Source organism: Gastrolobium bilobum, unplaced genomic scaffold (genome assembly GCF_033153095.1).
Source record: "Gastrolobium bilobum isolate Gb01-03AN ecotype WA unplaced genomic scaffold, APGP_CSIRO_Gbil_v1 utg17484, whole genome shotgun sequence".
Taxonomy (NCBI): Eukaryota; Viridiplantae; Streptophyta; class Magnoliopsida; order Fabales; family Fabaceae; genus Gastrolobium; species Gastrolobium bilobum.
In genome coordinates, this window is record NW_026895921.1 from 15082 (window position 1) to 34776 (window position 19695).

The window sequence follows — 19695 nt, forward strand, 5'->3', positions numbered from 1 at the left end:
CTTTGTGGACGTTTTAGCGTGAATTAGCACGTCAAAACGTGCTCTTTCAGAGGTGAATCCTTGAATTCTTGCCTTCTTGTGACTTCATCTTCACTTGATGTGTTCCTTTGGTTCCAAATTGCCATAATAAGTGTTAAAAACCTTGTAATTCAACATTACGACAACATGTTAGCAAGATATTCAATTACTGTAACTTTTACAGCATAAAACCCTAATTTCCATGCAATTCACAACATTTATCAATCAGAATTAAGCCTAAAAATATGGTAAACTAAGGGTTTATCAGCATACAAAATACAACCTGCATCAGTTCTTGCAGCATCATTCTTAGGCTCGTCTTCAATAATTTTCATCAAGGACATTATTGGAGAAAATAATGAGATAACACTTGTAACTGTACCAAAATGGGAACCCTAACGAGTGTCTGTAGGTCGCTTTAATGTTGTCTCTTGATTTAAACCTTTTCCAGTTGGTATTTCACCGCAAGCAATTCTTTCAACTATTTGTTCATATTGATTCATTTGAAGAATTTCTTTCCGTTTGCATGAACCCCCCCACAGCGGTAGCCATCTTTTGAAGCATGTCAAAAAATTCTTGAATCTTCTTGTAATGTTTTGCAACCTTCTCAAGTGCCAATTGTAACTGATGAGCAAAACAATGAATGTAGAATGCAGATTTGTTATCTGCCAAAATCAAACTCTTAAGCCCTTTGGATTCACCTCGCATATTACTAGCACCATCAAAGCCTTGACCGCGACATTTAGACAAACTTAAACCAAGTTTAGAAAACAGCCCATCAATTGTAGCTTTTAATGATTGTGCAGTAGTATCTGAAACATGAATTATGCCAGTAAAACATTCAACAATGGACCCCTTTTTATTTACATACCGAAGTACAACTGCCATTTGTTCTTTAATTGCAACATCACGAGCTTCATCAACTAGCAACGAAAAGTAATCATCATCGAGATCACTAATTATTGCTTTAACAGTCAAATCAGAACAAGCTTGAGCAAGATCTTTCTGAATTTTTGGTGAAGTCAATTTGTGATTATCAGGAAATAAACCTTTTGATTTGAACTTTCAGATTCATCATGTCCCCGAAAAGGCTGACCATTTCATAGTAGGTATCTAGCACAATCTAAAGAAGCTTTCAGCCGAATACGATAATCAATTATTTGTTGCTCAGAAATATTTGAAAAGGCAATATCAATATGTTGTTTTTGCTTCATCAAATCTTGACCAGCTTGATAACATCTACTGTGAACACTCCTATGATCTCCAACATGAACTTTGATTCTGCCCATCTTTTGCCAATTTTTGAACCCCACATTGATAAATGCTTCATGCATCGAACCACTACCTCGAACCTCCATATCAAATAGATAACAATACAAGCAATAACATGCATCTTGTGATACACTATACTTCAACCAAGAACCAAATTCTTCATACCACTTAGGATTGAATCTACGCATTTTTTCATACATTTCCGTTTGAAGGAATGGTTTAAGAATTGGTTGAGTTGGCCCCTTGAGAAAATAAGCTCTCCGAATATCCTCTCTCTCTCTCTATATGATTTGATGTCATTGAATAAATAAAAGGTCTTTTTCCCGGATCCGCTTCAAGATTTTCTATATTAACTTTTGCTTGAAGTGGTGATTGAAAACTTTGAAATTGAGAAGCTTGTGGTGGTACACTTTGTCTTTGATCTTGAGGAGAATTTTCCATAATTGGAACTGAAATACTATTTGAAACTTGTTTACTTTGAGATTTTTGGGTTCTGTATTTGTGGGTTTCAGACGTTTGAAATAAGACTGCATCCCTGAGAAATCATAATTTATACTTAAATCAATTATACTCATTATGTTAGTGAAACAACTACAACATAAAAATCGAAATGTAAATATCAATTATACCATTTGTTGATATTAAAACAGCTATAACAAATAAATAAATATAGAAAGTTACATTTCATTGAGACTTGTCATTAGTGTTAAAACAGTTACCTTTCATTGTGCTCTTAATGTTTCAATATCTTACAAACTCGCTTCCTCATTAGTGCTTTGCCTTCTTCAACTTCCTCTGCAAAGCAATTCTCTCATTTCTTAGAAGGCAGATCCTCAAGTTCAATCTCACGTATATTTATCTAACAAACTGGACAATTTGCAACTGTTAACCGATTGTGCCCTGAAGTAAAGAAGAATGATAGGCTGAAGAAGGGTTTGTTTATGGGGTCTTTAAAATAAAGAAGAATAATGGGCTTAGGCGAGATATTATTAAAATTCAGGGCACAGTGGCTAAGGGCGTAGGCTTATGTAACCTAGTCTACATATATGGCGTATTGGATTCTTGTTCTGCTATTATCTTTTACTTGGGCAAGTCACTAAGATCTAAGGCACCTGCACCCTTCAGATTCATTCCATTAGCAAGTAGTATTTAATTTGAGAAGTACTATTTAATTAGTACTTCTGGATCACAATGTCAAGGAGTACTATTTAATTTGAGAAGGTAGCTTGTAATTAGCAAGTAATTAGAGACTAGTTATAATCCTAGACCTTACAGGACTCATTTGATCCTATGATTTGCTTCATGAGTATTATCTCCTAAACATTAATACTCTATGGTTGGAGTAAATGCAAGAGCTAATCGAGTTCTAGTAACAGTGTCTTAACAGATTATGAATTAGCATTCATATCATCTTTGATGACTTAATCAGAAAAGTGGTTCACCAAGAAAAGTCACAAAATGTTTACTCCCAATTTATCATGTACCAGTAACAACAACTACTTTTGCATTAAAAGAAAATACAGAAGAGTGGCATAAATTTACTCCTTACAAAACTGAAAAAATTTGCTTACCTTGACAGCAACTTCTACTTTGTAAGGCCTGCTAGCACCCCATATGATCAAGCAAAACACAAAGAAGACAACCACAAAAGTAAGAACAGTAATCAAGGCTTGGAAGCGCCTAGTGAAAGCCTTGTCCTCAAATTCATGATAAGACCCTTCTTCAAGAATCACGTCACACTCAGGCCCAACACCAATAATATCCTGAAAATGCCTTATTTTTATGAAATTCTGAGCAAAAATTGCAGGCAACAAACTAAACAGAAGAAACAAGTATTTTGGGGGAATAAAAACCATACCTTTGAACATTTCTGACTTCTGAGGGTCTGGTTCAGTGGCGGACCTCAACGATTCCTGCGGTGGTGTTTTTGTTGTGCTTCCCTGTTGTTGTCGTCCTTGTGCTTCAATCTTCATGGTTGATCGAAGGAGAAGGAGCCAAGGGTTTTTTTTAATCAGCTTCTGTCTACAGATAAGATAGATAGAAGAACCCAAGTACCCAACGACAATTGCAAACTCAAAAAAAAATTTGAGATTTTTTTTTCAGATTTTTAAGTCCGCAAGTGCGGTCACGTGCGCCTATCTACGTCCACCACTGCTAAGAGCCAAGACTAACCTCCTCAGCCTTGAGCCTCCATTCTTTTCTTGAACTCGGCCATGGGGAGGAGGACAAGCTTCCAATAATGTTCTTCCTTTCATTGAGGTCTGCCATGAGGTTCTAGTAGTTTAGGGCCCTTATATATAACCCTAGTTAAGAAAGTAACATAACTATAACCACAAAGGATCCTACTGAATTCAGCGTCTATGTCAAGCCCGAATTTATTTATGAATCTACAATAGTCCATGACCTTTTTTTCCCGACACGCTCCATAAGGGCGTTAAATGAGGCCTAGTTTGTCTTCATCATTCCAGACTCTAAGGTCTTGTACCTTTTTGATTTCTTGTAGTAATGTCCTTGGGTCCAGTAGAGGGAAATTTAGTATCCTCCCTTCGGCCATGAACCAAAGCCTACAACCCGGATGGACTGACACCTTGAAGAACCTGTGTTTGAAATTTTTGAATGAGTCTTTAAAGACTTGGGTCATTTGGTGCACATGATATGGAGAATACGATATGATAGTTTTAAAATATGTAATTATAGTTTAAATAAGGATTAAAGGGTAGTATTAGTGAAAATCCTGAGTTCTGGGTCAAAATACATAAAAAGGGTAAAACAATAATTTGGCAAACACGTAACCCTAAATAGTAAAATATTAGTAGAGGATCTCAAATGGAAAAACTAACCCTGGAAATGGATTCAGAACGAAAAATTGAATGGTTAGGAAAGTTTCTGAAAATTAGTGGGTAAAAATACAGTGGTACAGCTGCACCGAAAAATGTGCCAAGTGAAATTTGAGCTCTAGGTTTGAAAATAAGTTGGAAAAGGTACATAGGACTAAGAATTGTGATTATTGATTGAATTTGATGAAAATTAGGGTTTATGGGGAAACGTGCCAAGAGTGCGCATATCGGATTAAAAATGTGATTTCACCAAATGACCGAAAAACTCCGGATTCATATGTTCAAGCGTAATTAAGGGACTTTGGTGAATGTTAAATTTTTTATTTAATGGATAGTTCATGAATTAATTGGTGATTAGTGAGTTTAAGTGAGTTTAATTGAATTTAAGTGAGGTGGCACTAGTGGAGCCCACCCCTACTTAAGTGACTTATGAGCACATGTGAGAAATCAGATTTTCGGATCATCTTCCTCTTTCCTCCTTGCAAATTTTGTGGCCCTCCATTGTTAGTGAAAAAGAAAAGCTCAAAAAAATTCAAACAACCATAACTTGAATTCTAGGCCACCAAATTGATTGATTCCAAAGCCAAACTTGTGTAAAATCTTGAGAGGAACACATTGATACCCTTAGTTTCGGATGTGGATCATTGTAAAGAGAGATCATTGGCAAAAAAGGTGACGGTTTTGAAGGATTTTTGGGGTCATTGATGGTGGTTTGAGTTGCAATGGTGCTTGAATATCACTCCTTAGGGGCTTGTGAGTCCATTTGTGGTAAGCATTCCCAATCCCATTGAGTTTTGTTGATGATTTGAAAATGAGTATGAAATTTGAATATGTGTTGGTGAGTTTGGGCAGTTGGAGATCTCAAATTAAATTTGTGCATTAGATAAATGTTGTTTAGAATGATGAATTAGAGTGATTGAGCTCATAAAATTTATTGAGAAAAAATAATTTAACTTAGGCAAATTTTGTGTTCATGAACAAGACTTTGTGAATGGAGATTGTGGTGTGATTGTGTAATTGAGTTGTGGAGTAGTTGTATGAGTTAATTATAGGATTGTATGACGTGTGAAAGTGTGGAATTGAGTTGGAAAACTTTGGGTATGCATGCTTGCACATTTCAGCCATATTGAGCATAATGGGAGAAATATGATGAAAACTTGATGTAATTGATGTTATGTGGTTGTGAGCTAAGTTTAAATAGGTTGTGTTGTTGTGATGCGTGTCGATATGAGGTGAAACCATTGGATGCGCCTAAGTGTTGAATTTGGCCTAAAGGAGTATAATAGGGAAAAATGGTGTTGAATGGTAATTAATGAAATTGATGACATGAATTGGTGTTGTGGTAAGCTTAGGAAGCTAGTGAAACCTTGAAATAAAATTAAGAACATGGCTTGTTATTTTTGGGCCATTTGGCCGAATCATGGTGTGTATGTGTGGGAAGGTGGTGCTTTGTATTTTGACTTGGTTGCACCATGGTATTGATGATCCTTATGTGATCATTATAGGATGTCTCCCACGTACATGAACTTGAAACGGTGAGCTTGGTGGATTGCCTTTGGTCCTTGACCAATGGGATTGTGGCATTTCTTGTTGGACCAAGCTTGGAGCCGTATGGAGCCACCTTCTTCGCCTGCTTTGGTATATTGCTTTAGAGCTGCTTAGAGTTTCCACAAGGTAATCCCTTGGTACTGGGATTTAGTCCCCGTGTGTTAGGGGTGTTCATCAACCGATCCAAACCGATTCAAACCGCAGTGACCGAATCAAAAAACCGATAACCGAACAAACCAAACACCGAAAAATCGAAAACCGAAAAAAAACTGCAACTTTTAATTGGATTGGATCGGTTTTCGGATTGCTTAATGAAAACTGATCCAATCCAAATTGATCCAATATATTAATTTCCCTCTACCTACTTGGGTCTTTCCCTAATTATAACCCAAAAATTTTTAAATCCAAGACCCATTATCTGCGTAGAGCTTCATATCTTATTGCCCAACAAAAAAAACTATATTATCATTTACTGATGCTTTTGTATTTCAAATTTTTTTTTTACAAAGCCAATATATATACAGAAGATGTTATCTACATGAAACAAATTTTAGGATTTCAAAAAAACCGAAAACCGATCAAATCCAAACCGAAAAAAATTGGATTAGATCGGATCGGATTTGAAAAAAAGTCCAAACCAATGGATGATCACATGGTCCAACCAAAGAGATTGGATCGGATGATTTTTGATTCCAAAACCGATCCCATCTAGACCGCGAACACCTCTACCGTGTGTGCTCCACCATGCCCCTTGAGGGGTAGTGGTTGGAGGTGCATGTTGATAGTATATTATAACATGTTCATGCATTTATGTATGTATAGCGGTACATAAGATGTACCGTGTCTCTGGCTAGTAGATTGTTGCCTTCGGGCGTTACGGACTTGCACTGATAGGTCTCCATAAGGGAGTTCCAGTTGACCTGGGGTCATGAAATCAGCAAGTATACTGTTCGTTTCAAGTAATAAAGTGATAAGTAGAGTATCGTTCCCACGAGGATTAATGCACCAAGTACTAGTTTAACTATTCCCCTTAAGTTGGAAAATAAAATTGGTTTGGTTTGAGAAAGTAATTGAAATTGGTTGATGTAAATTAAAAACAATAATATTAAAAACATGCAAGAAGAGACTAAGAAATATCAAGAATTTATGAGAGTTGAGAAATTATAAAAAGGATGTAGCCAAGATGCACTTTACCTCCGATCCTCCCTTATATTCCTATATTGTATCTTATAATTAATTAATTGGTTTGCTCAGGCAATTCATTATTTTCCTATAAAATAGTTGAACCCTAATGTCTTAGCGATTTCAACCTTTTAACCCAATTAGAATTCTAATGTCTTAGTAATTCCTCTTAAATTAAGCATTAAGCAAATGAATTATGAGTCTGCAATTTATGTAAGCCTATGTCTAGATCATACACAAATTGTTATTCTACCCTTGTCCAGACTAAAACCCCAATATGTCTATTGTGAGTCCTAACCCTCAAAGCCCTATAATTTAGAGTGATCAGTTCTAAACATGATATGAAAAATTAAACCAGGTAGAATAAAAAAAACTAACTAATTAACTTATAAAATATCAATACATAAATTATAAAGGATTTGCATTGGGTCCGTGATCCCAACTACAAAAGAAACTAGCCAGACATAGCTGGCTTAAACAAATTAAAATAATAAAAAGAATTCATAAAAGCAATAAAGATAAAGAAGAAGAAGATGAAGAATCAATGATCTCCGGTCTTCAACTTCGGTGGAATCCTGATCTCCAGCGTGAGCCTCCAAGAATTCTCTCCAGCCAAAGATTGTTTGCTATGAGGTCTGGGTCTCTATTTATAGAGTTTATGCCTTGCTTAGAAATCTTGATCAAATCTTCATCTTGTATCTTAGTCCAATCTTTAATAGAATCTTCACTAGAATTCTAATCATATCTTTGAATCAATCCTTTAAATCTTCTAATCATATCTTTGACCAAATCCTTCAAATCTTCCTCTTTTTAATTTTAATAGAAAACTTTCCTTAAAAATATTCAAACGAAGATTTGATAAGGTCTTCAATGATTCAGAAATCCAAAGCAACTCTACTTGATATCTCCAATTTATCTCTTTATTGAGCTAAAATTACTGCAAAATATCAGAAATCTTATGAGAATATTATTGAGAATAAAATAACAATTTAATTATAATTCTCATACTTTTTAATTACTTTTAAATCAATTTCACACTCATATTAACCCTTAATACATAGTAAATTGGAGACTCATCAAACAATTCTCAGATTTAAACGTTGCTGTCCTCAGCAATGATCTAGATCAAAATAGAAACAATGATGAATTCTGTGGGGAGAAAACATGAAACACAATTATCTTAAGAGATCAGACTGTTATGCATGTATAACTCTCTTGTTAAAAACTTCAAACAATGCTTTTCAGTTGTATTAAGAACTCAGATCCTAACTTGAACATTCCTTACCAGATAAATATACTTTCATCACTCTAGTGTTTGAGGGTTTCACACTTATTCCATCAGTGTAGTAGTAATTCCATAAGCTTGAACATATTTTCAATTCCTAAGATTGAGGAACCCATTTGACATGCACAGACTGATCAAAAGGTCTTTGATAGGTTATAACTTGGCCTGGTTTGGGGTAAGAATCTTTTGGTCAGAGGCTGATTAATTTGAAAGACTGAAATCTGAGATTTTTGACATTACTTCCTTCTCAGCCTTTTAATTCTGCCACATTTCATCAATTTGAGATTCTTTTCCCTTTTCCACTACCTTTTTCTTTCATTTCCTTGTTTGCAGATGTTTTCTTTTCTTTTCTCTTTTGAGCTGTATTTTTTTTCCAGTATTTTTGCAGACCATTCTTCTGTTTCCTTTTTCAACTTACTTAACTTTTCTTTTGAGAAGTACCTTGACTTTTTCCTTTGATCAACATTTCAATCTCCTTCAAGGTGTGTCAATGGAGAAATGGTTAAGTAATTTTCATCAGGTTTTTGAATAAATTGGTTTAAGGCTCAAAAGGGCTAACAATGGAAATTCTTTTAGGTAGGCTATTTAGCTCTAAGTTAACAAGAATGAACATGCCTTTATCATGTCAGTAATGCATGCAAGCCAGAGAAACAGTTCAAGTTCTAGAAAACTACTACAGTGAGGCCTCTTTGAAAAAATATTTTTGTTTAGGCTCAATCCTCACAGTTATAATTCAAATTAGAATCTAATTTCAAAATTTCACATCAAGTATTATCTAAGAATTTTCACTAAAACAGTTATGCAAACGAGCAATCATCATTCTCAGATTATAAAAACAATTTAATGCTCCACAGATATCATGCTTCTTAAAATTCAATCTATTTAATCACTAGGTAAGCTCTGTAAAATCTAGGAACGCTTGTTCAGGAATTCACTATTTTTGGGTTTTTTAATCTTTTTCTAAAAATCTGAAAAATTGAATCAAATTAATTGAAAACAGCAAAAATCAAACTAAAAAAAAAATGAAAATTGAAGGTTAAAATATCTCCCCTTTTTCAAAAAAATAATTTATGTTAGACGTCCTCTCTGTTGTGTAGTTCCGCAGTTAGCAAGTCTTGCATACAACATGCGACCAATTCCCAGATTTAGAACGTTGTTGTCCTCAGCAACAAACTATACTAGTCAAAGAAGCTAATTCTGCCAGGTGGAACACACACACACACTTGTTAAACAGTAAACAAAATAATGATAATCAACATATAAAAGCGGGAAATAATCAAACCATAATCTAAAAACAGCAAAAAGAAAACATTAAAGTCAAGATAAATGGTGAGAACATTGGCCTGGCAACGCCAATTCCCAGATTTAAAATATTTCCATATGATCATTTATTCACCAATTACCTCACTTTCTGAATTTAAAACTACCTAGTAAAGATAAAATGAATAAAACAGAAAAATGACTATTGGAATGCCTCCCAACTAGCGCTTGTTTAACGTCATGAGCCTGACGTTCACAGAGGATCAAGGTGACTTTTAGCAAAGAACCAAAGCTGGCTTTTTCTCCTTGGTCATAGTCATTTTTTTGGATTTCTTTATCTTAACCTTGGGTTTACTTTTGGTTCTTAATAGATGAGGATTCTTGAGCTTTGTTCTTCCATCTCCTTTGTCTTCAACAAATTATGCTTGTACATCTGAGGGAAAAATTGTAAGTGATGAAAAATTAATTTTTAAATCAAGAATACTTACCTGGACTCCATCCACCTTGTGAATTGCCTCATCTTTTAGCTCATCTACCACTGCATCTGTGGTTGCCAAGAATGGTTCTTCAAGAAGGTGAGCAAAAATAGGTTCCACGTCTATATCAATGTCTGCAAAATTTTCTCTGTACTGAAAGGTTTCCCGCCTTCACTAATACATTTTTCAGCAATATTAACCAACACTTGAATAAAGCGATCGGGTAATTGTAGAGTCATCTCCGCAGATCTTATATGCCTTATTCTCATTTTCTCTAATAAGGTCATTGGCACTTGATTCACATTAGTCTCAACATCACATAAGGCTTGCTCAACATGTATGTCTACCATGGGGCCAAGGGTGTTAGTGCTTCTTTCGCTGCATGCCAGTTCACAATTAGCTTCATCGCATTCTTCCTCATTTGAAGATCTCATCTCTAGCTTCTCATAGTCTGCATCTTCTTCAGTTTTGTAATCCTCTAATTCAAGTGTTTCTTCATTAGAATATATGAGGGTAATTGCCATTTGGAGAGGGGGTTTCTTCCCTATATGTTCCATCTTCTTGCTCTCCTCGTACTTTAAAATATTCTTCAACTTTGGATTCTTCTTCTGTAGTAGATTCCTCCTCGATTTTGAATTCTTTAGTAGCTATTGTCACATCCTGATCCTTCAAGTATGAATTTCCCTCAACGTCTGTTGTGACTTGCTTGAGAAGAGGTGCGTCATTTTCTATATAATTCTCTTGAGCTAGAATGGATGACTTCTCCTCAGCTTCTTGCTCAACTATTGGCTGGTCCTGGAGTGCTTGGTATTTGTCGTAAACCACTGTCTCGATCAGATCAAGAACTTCTTCAGGTTCCATAGTGTAAAGTGGTATTCCAGCTGCTAAATCTAATTTTATTCTTGAAAGTGGGCATATACCGCTGTATAAAATGCGAACAAATTCGCAATCTTCAACTGGACATCTTCTTCATAATTCCTGAAGTCTACCCCAAGCTTGATATAAATGTTCTCCTTCATTTTGTGCGAAGGAGTCGATCTCCTTTTTAATCTTTGTGGCTTTGGATGGTGGGAAATATTTGCTTAGAAATTTGAATTCTATCTCCTCCCATGTGGTGATGCTTCGTCGAGGTTGAGACTTCAACCACGTCTTAGCTCTACCTTTTAGAAAGAAAGGAAACAAGTGGACCTTAATGGAGTCTTCAGTGGCTCCGTCTAACCTTACGCTACTGCAGAAATTCAAAAATTTATCTATTAGATCATGGGGATCCTCTGCATATTCACCCCCAAAAAGTTTTGCACTTTCAATCCAGAGCAATCCTTCCTCCAATTCTAATGGAATTTCAAATTGTTTAACCATGATGTTAATAGTATATAATAGAGAACGAAAAAGAAGAAAAAAATAAATAAATAATAAAAAATAAAATAAAAATAAAAATAAAAATAAAAAATAAAATAAAATAAAAAATAATAAACTAATAAAATAATAAAAAAATAAAAATAAAAAAATTAAGAAAAGGAATAAGGGGATGTGGGTGTGTTGGTGGGTTGAGGGCTGTGTGGGTTCGGTTGGAGTTTGGCTTGGTACAGGTCGCCGGCGGTGAGGTGCGAATTTGGTGAGGAATGAGGAGGGGCGGTGGTTTGGTAGTGTTGGCTGTCGGTGGAGGTGAAGTAGCCTGGTGGCTTGAATCGGTGAGGAAGAGGAAGATGAGTGAGGCTGTGGGTTCTTGGTGGTGTTGTATGGTGACCGGTTGAGTTTTGGGGAGGACCGAGGAAGATGGGTTTCGGTTTGGGATGGTGGCTGGCGAGGTTTTGTGGTTGAGAGAGATAGAAGAGCGGCGATGGCTGTGCAGTAACTGGAAAATGGGATGATTAATGAGGCTGAGGATATTGTTAGCTTGGTGACCGACGAAGATTATAACACCTCGTAAATCTAAATATGAAATTATATGCTATAATGTGGGTTAAAAGGGAAGGATTAGTGAAAATCCGAAAATTAAGGCCAACCTGTATGAAGAGGGCTAAATGGTAATTACCAAACACGTAACCCGAGGCATGAAAAATTGAGTAGAAGACCCCAAATGATAAAAATAATGCCGGAAATGGATCCAGGACAAAAAAATTGAGTGAATAGGCAAGTTTTGAAAATTTTGATGAATAGTGATTTTCCCGGTGTAAAAATACTGCGGTATAATTGTACCGATAAGCGTGAAATTTTTATCAGTATTTTTAGGAAACAAAAATATGTCATGAACTAGAAAATACGTAGGTTATAAATTTGTGGTTGAAATTAGTGATTGATTAAAGTTAAATCGCGTGTGGGACCCACCTAGGGATTGGAGTGACTTAAGTGGCTCATGACCCACTTTTCTCTCATTTTCTCTCTCCTCCCTCTCTTCTCCTCTCCCATGAGCGTCTCCATGGATGAAGCTTTGGAGTTTTTATTTTATTTTCCCAACTTGAAATCTAGCCACCAAATCAATGAACAGACCAGAAAGAGGAGTAATCCTCCCCCCTGTAGCTCCTAATTTTGAACTAAAACCCATCATGTTTAACATGATCAGGGAGGCTGGAGTCTTCAATGGACTCCCTGCAGAAAATCCTTACACACACCTCACTAATTTTCAAGATATTTGTGATAATTTCAGAAATGAGGGTGTGGCAGAAGAGATTATGAGAATGAGGCTGTTTCCTCATTCTTTGGGCTCAAAAGCCAAAATCTGGACGAAATCTCTCACCCCTGGATCTATACACTCATGGGAAGAAATCTCTAACAAGTTCATAGAGAGATTTCTCCCTATGTCTCGTCAAGCTGATGTTAGAGCTGAACTCTCTAACTTCAGAATGTTTTATGGAGAAAATCTCTATGAAGCATGGGAGAGATATAAGGACATCATCAGAAAATGTCCAAATCATGGGGTGGAGAAATAGGGAATTTTACAGTCTTTCTATAAAGGAATTGATCATACTTCTCAATCACATTTAGATTTTGCTGCAGGAGGATACTTTTTCACAGGAACTCTTGAATCCAGATACGAAATAATAGAAGGCACTGCAGAAAGATGTCTCCAATGGCCACTAGAAAGAATGATCCCAGTGAGGAAGCCAGGCATGCTAGAATTAGACAAACAAACTACCATGGAAGCCCAACTGGCTGCACTAATGAATGAGGTGAAGAATCTGAAAACTGACCAAGAATAGCAAAAAATGGGAGTCTTACAACTTACAGCCACTGAGAGTGAACCATGCTCAGCATGTGGTGATCACCGTGATTCAACAGACTGCCCATCCAGTGCCTTGGTATCTTATGCAGAAAATTTTGGGAACAGAAACTTCACCCAGGTCAAGGAGAATCAACATACAGGATGCAACAACAACCAGAATTCTGGAGGCACCATAGTGAAAGATCAGAACCATAATCCATAATGAAGACCACTCATGCACCAAAGAACATACAACAATCAGCAGCAACAATACCAACAAGGTAGTAGTATGGGAAATGGAGCATATGACCAACAGAGAAGACCCAATTATGCTCTGTTCCCCAGAGATGACCAACGCATCAATACCTTGGAGAATTATGTAAAGGAATATGTTACCAGGAACGATGTTGTGGTCAGAAACATTGAATCCCAGCTAGGACAGATATCTGCTAGCCTCAACACCAGAACATCAGGAAAATTACCAAGGGATACTGATGTCCCCTCAAAATCTTCACTAGAGCAGATTAAGGAAGTCACCTTGAGAAGTGGGAGAATTGCTACACAAACCTCAACCACTCCGAAGACCACCACCCTAAATATTGGGAAGGAACGAATTAAACCATCTGAGGAACCTCCAAATGCTACACAGCAACAACCAGCACATGTAGCTGGTGAAGAAAATCAAGAACCTGGAGAAAGAATTGTAGCTGATGAAGAGACCCAAGTGGGAAGAAGCCAACCAATCTGACCACCTCAAAGCAAACAAATACCAGTTACAATTCCCTTCCCTCAAAGAACAAAGAAGCAACAAGATGATAAGCTGTTTGGAAATTTTTTGGATATCTTGAAGCAACTCCATATCAACATACCACTGGTGGATGCACTGGAACAAATGCCCAAGTACGTCAAATTCATGAAAGATGTTCTCTCCAAAAAGAGAGGAATAACATAATATGAAACTGTGAAAATGACACAAGAAAGCTGCAAATACTTGGGCAAGCTTCCACCAAAGCTGCAAGACCCTGGAAGTTTTACCATTCCTTGTGTAATAGGAAATACTTACCAAGGTAAAGCCTTATGTGACTTAGGGGCAAGCATCAATCTCATGCCTTCCTCAGTTTTCAAACAATTAGCCACAGGCCCAGCAAAATCAACAACTGTAACATTACAGATGGCGGATAGATCCATTGTCAAGCCTGAAGGAAAAGTCGAAGATCTATTGGTCAAGGTAGACAGGTTCATCTTTCCCGCTGACTTCATCATCTTAGACTACGAAGCTGATGTTGACGTTCCCATTATTCTGGGATGACCGCTCCTTGCAACTGGAGGAGCAGTTATCAATGTGCAAAAAAGGAAACTCACTATGAGAGTGTATGATGATGAAATTAAATTCAATGTCCTCAAGGCAATGAAGTTCCATGATGAAAAAGAATATCTGGAAGAATGCTCTGTAATTGCCTTGCTAGATCACCATGTCAACATGAGTCCAGAAGATGAAGAATCAGAAAAAGATGATGAAGGAACAGAAACAGAAGAAATCCACAAAAGGAGGAACGGATCCCTTATCTACAAGAAAGAAAGCCTGAGCCTTTGCAGAGAACTGAAAAAGAAAAATAAGTTAAAAGACCATCTGCAGAACATCCTCCTAATCTGGAACTAAAACATCTTCCCCAACATTTGAAATATGCATATCTGGGGAACGCCAACACCCTTCCTGTTATCATTTCCTCACTCCTTACCAGGGAACAGGAAGAACTACTGATCAACAATCTGAAAAAGTATCAAGGAGCTATTGGTTGGACCATAGCAGACCTTAAAGGTATCAATCCCTCTTTTTGTATGCATAAAATATTATTGACTGACCCTAACAGCTTTTCAGTTGAACATCAAAGGAGGTTGAATCCTATTATGAAAGAAGTGGTGAGAAAGGAAGTTATCAAGTGGTTAGACGCAGGGATCATATATCCTATTTTGGATAGCAATTGGGTAAGTTTCGTGCAAGGTGTTCCCAAAAAAAGGGGCATAACTGTGGAACTGAATGCGAAAAATGAACTAATCCCTGTCAGAAAAGTCACAGGATGGAGAATTTTCCAGGACTATAGAAAATGTAACACCCCAAATGTAAATACATATAGGGTGCACCTTCATCATGCATTCAACGCGCGGAAGTCTAAATTTAAACTTTACGAATGCAAATATCAGAGTGCGGAATGGAAACACATAACCATACTTATTCCATATAAAATTAAAAGCGTTAAAACGTCAATACAAAATAAATAACACTAAACATTATTTAATGTAATCCCAAAAAGATTAACTAATCATAAATAAAAACATAATTTATGCCGCATCATAAGCCCAGTCATAATGTGGTTGTGGTTCCTCTAGCCATTGTGTACTTAGTGCTTCATCGAAATCATAATGTGGAAAAGCTTCTATTAATAATTTCATAGCCTCAGTCCATAGGCCTCTATCTGTTAGATCCTTTAGTTTCTCTTCCCAGGTAGGTGGAGTTTCTTCTTCTTTACGTACCAGTCTCTTACCCTTTCTTTCCCACATAACTTTCTTATTACTTTCTTTCATCTTTTCCTGAAATGGGTGGTCAAGGGGGGTGAGATTTTGGGGAAAATCTCAGTAAGGTTCACAGCTGGAGCATTCTCCAACTATGACGCTTACTCCTGCAACAGTTTATAATAACAATACAAAATGGAACATTTAACATCATCATATAAAAATATCATGCCATCATCATCATCATCATATTCCTGCCGGCTTTTACGGACTTACGGAGATACCCAGAGTCCTCGTCAGGTTGCAACTGGAGTATCAGTGCACAGGCCAACATTTAATAGCATGGTTTTAAGTTTCAAAAATATCATAATCACATAATGTAAAGCACTATAAACATATTGCAGTCAGACCATAACTTATCATAGTTTCATAATGGTGGCATACATAGAGAGATTACTTCAACAACTGTAAACACTTACAGTACTTGTCGTTCTTTACTTGTATACTTTCAACTTTTGATCTCTTTACTTGCCTGTTTGCTCCCTTGACTCCCTAACATCATCATATCATCTTTTAGTAACTTATATAACATTCAACATTTGTGTTTTATCCATGTATAGGTCTCGGCTTTGCAGGTTTAATTACCTAGAGGAGTTGTTTTGCTTACTTACCCACTTGTGTAGGTTTTAGGACATTATTAGGTCATCATAACACTTAATAGAATTATTAAAGATTTCATTCTAGGCATGTATAGGTTCGGCCACCATAGATAAACATCTAGGAATATAATTTTTAAAACATGCTTTCAATTATATTATTAACTTAACATGGTTAGATCCTTTCACATTAATCAAATAAAACCTATTTTAGCTACATACCATTCGGCCTTATTGCCCTAAAATACCTAAGGGATTACTTCTACAACATGCTTCTAACATTATTGATAATTTATCATATTTAAATCCTAGAGCATCATTCAAAACATCATCTTATATATTCGGCCAACTAAGGTTATGATCATGCAAAATTGATTTAGAACCTAGGCTACTAAACATGCTAATCTAACATCATCATTTCATCATCTTTCATATCATTTAAACATCTCTTCATGCTTATAATTATCATACATGGTTCGGCCTTCTAGGGATCATATACTTAGGATATCACTTTCATGCTTTTACATTTCATTCTAACCAAGAAGGTTCATAGGCTTACCTTTGATGATGATCAACGACTTAAGGAAACACTTCTTGATCTTTGACTACTTTGAATCTTCTTGAATGAACTTCCTTCCTCCTTGAACATACAAGGCCGCAAGCTTAAAGAGAGGAGAAGAGGGATTTTCTTGCTTAGAGATGAAGGGTTCTTTGGTGGAATTATTAGAAAGAAGGACTAAGATCCAGGCTTGTATTTGATCTTGGAACAATTAGGTATTTATCACTAACACACTCACCATTTCGAAGCATTCATGGACTTCACAAAATGAACTAAACTCTTTGTTCTTTCCTTTGGTAGTGCCGCGGCTATAGAGGGAAAAAGGAGAGACTAAAGCTTGTTCAAATAGGCAACCTAGAAGCCTTGTCATTACTTGATTGCTGGTAGGTTTCGATCACATTAAATGAGAGTAAGGTGGTGATTTGTTGTCATAGGTTAGATTGCTTAATTTAGGGACAAGAACATGATGTCAATTTCCTTGATTAAGGAAATTTAGTGATTGCTTGATTTAAGGAATTGATGATGTGTGACTAATCGTCATTAAAAGTTGCTCCCTTGATTTAAGGGATTGATGAGGTGTGACTAATCGTCATAAAGGTTGCTTCCTTGATTTAAGAAACAGAATTATTTGATTGATTGACATATTGTCATCAATTTGCTTGATTTAGGGAAAGTGATTGACTACTAATCATCATAATCCTAACTTCCTTGTTTAAAGGAATTTGACTGGCTTGACTTAAGGAAATTCGATTTGCATTTAATGGCTTGAAAATCAAATAAAATCAAATTCATTTCCTACACCTAGGCCGCGGATTTTAAATGCTTGGAAGGAAAAGATTTCCTTTAATTTTGGACCATGATTTATTCCTTAAGATTGTGGACCTTTAACCTATTAACCTGACCTAATTTGTGCCTATTTTTCCATGATTTTATGACACTTTAATTTGACTTCTTAGAGCTTGTTTTCTCTAGTAAAACCGTGGGCTTCTTGCTTGTAGGGAAAGAATTCTAATTTAATTCCTAGTCATATAGTACTTCTTTAGGTTTATTATGTCATGGCCTTACTTTGGGCTTTAACTTGATTTGGGTTTCATTTACCTTATTGGACTTTACTTTATCATATAGAGCTTTCTTTGTATCACTTGGACTTGTCCACATTAAATGGAATTAAAACTTCCTTTGTTGGGTTATACTTTGATCCATGAATTCATTAGATCCCTAATGCTTATGTCTTTGGTCCATTGGACCCATACTTCTAATTTACTTAATCATAAACTATTTCATCTGAAATGTCTCGTTTATTAATTATCATAATTCTTCATTAATCATGATACAATATTTAGGGTTGTTATAGAAAACTCAACACTGCTACCAGAAAAGACCACTTTCCACTTCCTTTTACATATCAGATGTTGGATCACCTCGCAGATAAGGAATACTTCTATTTTCTTGATGGTTATTCTGTATATAACCAAATTGCTCTAGCACCAGAAGATCAACACAAAACCACTTTCACTTGTCCCTACGGAACATTTGCTTTTAGAAGAATGCCTTTTGGGTTATGCAATGCACCAGCAACATTCCAAAGGTGTATGTTTTCCATTTTTTCTGATTTAATAGGTGAAGAAGTGGAAGTTTTCATGGATGACTTCTCAGTTTTGGGAACATCTTATGATCACTGTCTGGTCAACTTGGAAGAAGTCTTGCAAATATGCCTATTCTAATTTGGTTCTTAACTGGGAGAAATGCCATTTCATGGTAAAAGAAGGAATTGTCTTAGGACATAAAATCTTCAGGAACGGATTAGAAGTAGACCAAGCCAAAGTGGAAGCTATAGCAAAGATGCCACCTCCTGTCAGTGTTAAAACTCTTAAATCATTTCTTGGGCATACTGGTTTCTATAGAAGGTTTATTAAAGACTTCTCCAAAATAGCTAGACCTCTGTGCCATTTGCTGGAAAAAGATGTGAAATTTGAGTTCAACTCTGATTGTTTGAAAGCTTTTGAAGCTTTAAAATGCAAGTTAGTCACCACCCCTGTTATTCAACCTCCGGACTGGAACTTACCCTTCGAATTAATGTGTGATGTAAGTGATCAAGCTATAGGGGTAGTTCTGGGCCAGAGGAAGGATAAAATATTTCGTAGCATGTACTATGCCAGCAAAACTTTGAATGAAGCTCAAGTGAATTACACAGTCACTGAAAAAGAGCTACTGGCTGTAGTATATGCCTGCGAGAAGTTGAGGCCATACATCCTGGGATCCAAAGTCATTATTCATACTGACTACGCAGCTCTCGGATACCTATTTGCCAAGAAAGAGGCAAAACCACGATTGATAAGATGGATTCTACTGCTACAAGAGTTCAATCTGGAGATCAAAGAAAGGAAAGGATATGAAAATCAAATTGCATATCACATGTCCAGATTAGAGCATACTAAAGTTGGAATACCCATCAAGGAGACGTTCCCTGACGAACATTATTTGTTATCCATGACAAAGATGTCGACGTTCCTTGGTTTGCTGATATAGCTAACTTCCTTGCAGTAGGACTAGAACCCTATGAAGCAAACAAGATGCAGAAAAAGAAATTTTTTCATGATTGCAAGAGCTATCTCTGGGATGAACCTTTATTATTCAAAAGATGTGCAGACCAGATGATAAGGAGGTGCGTCCCGGAAGAAGAACAACCTCAAATCCTTTTTCACTGTCATTCCTCTCCATATGGAGGCCATTTGGGTGGAATCAGAACTGCATCCAAGATACTGCAATCAGGTTTTTATTGGCCATCTCTCTTTAAAGATGCACTTCAATATGCTAAATAATGTGATAAATGCCAAAGAGAGGGTAACTTAACCAAACAAAATGAAATGCCCCTTAACCCCATATTAG

The 19695-nt window shown here is 36.4% G+C and overlaps 1 protein-coding gene and 1 non-coding gene across 2 annotated transcripts; one reads left to right on the plus strand and one right to left on the minus strand.

The window, feature by feature from the left end:
- Window positions 1–12691: 12691 nt before the first annotated feature.
- On the minus strand, window positions 12692–12798 carry LOC133296822 (small nucleolar RNA R71). The gene has a single exon (XR_009749558.1). It is a non-coding gene; the product is annotated as a small nucleolar RNA R71 (small nucleolar RNA).
- Window positions 12799–14047: 1249 nt separating this feature from the next.
- LOC133296819 (uncharacterized) lies at window positions 14048–14389 on the plus strand. The gene has a single exon (XM_061495876.1). It carries the CDS (start codon window positions 14048–14050, stop codon window positions 14387–14389), a length of 342 nt encoding a protein of 113 aa, XP_061351860.1.
- Window positions 14390–19695: the final 5306 nt, after the last annotated feature.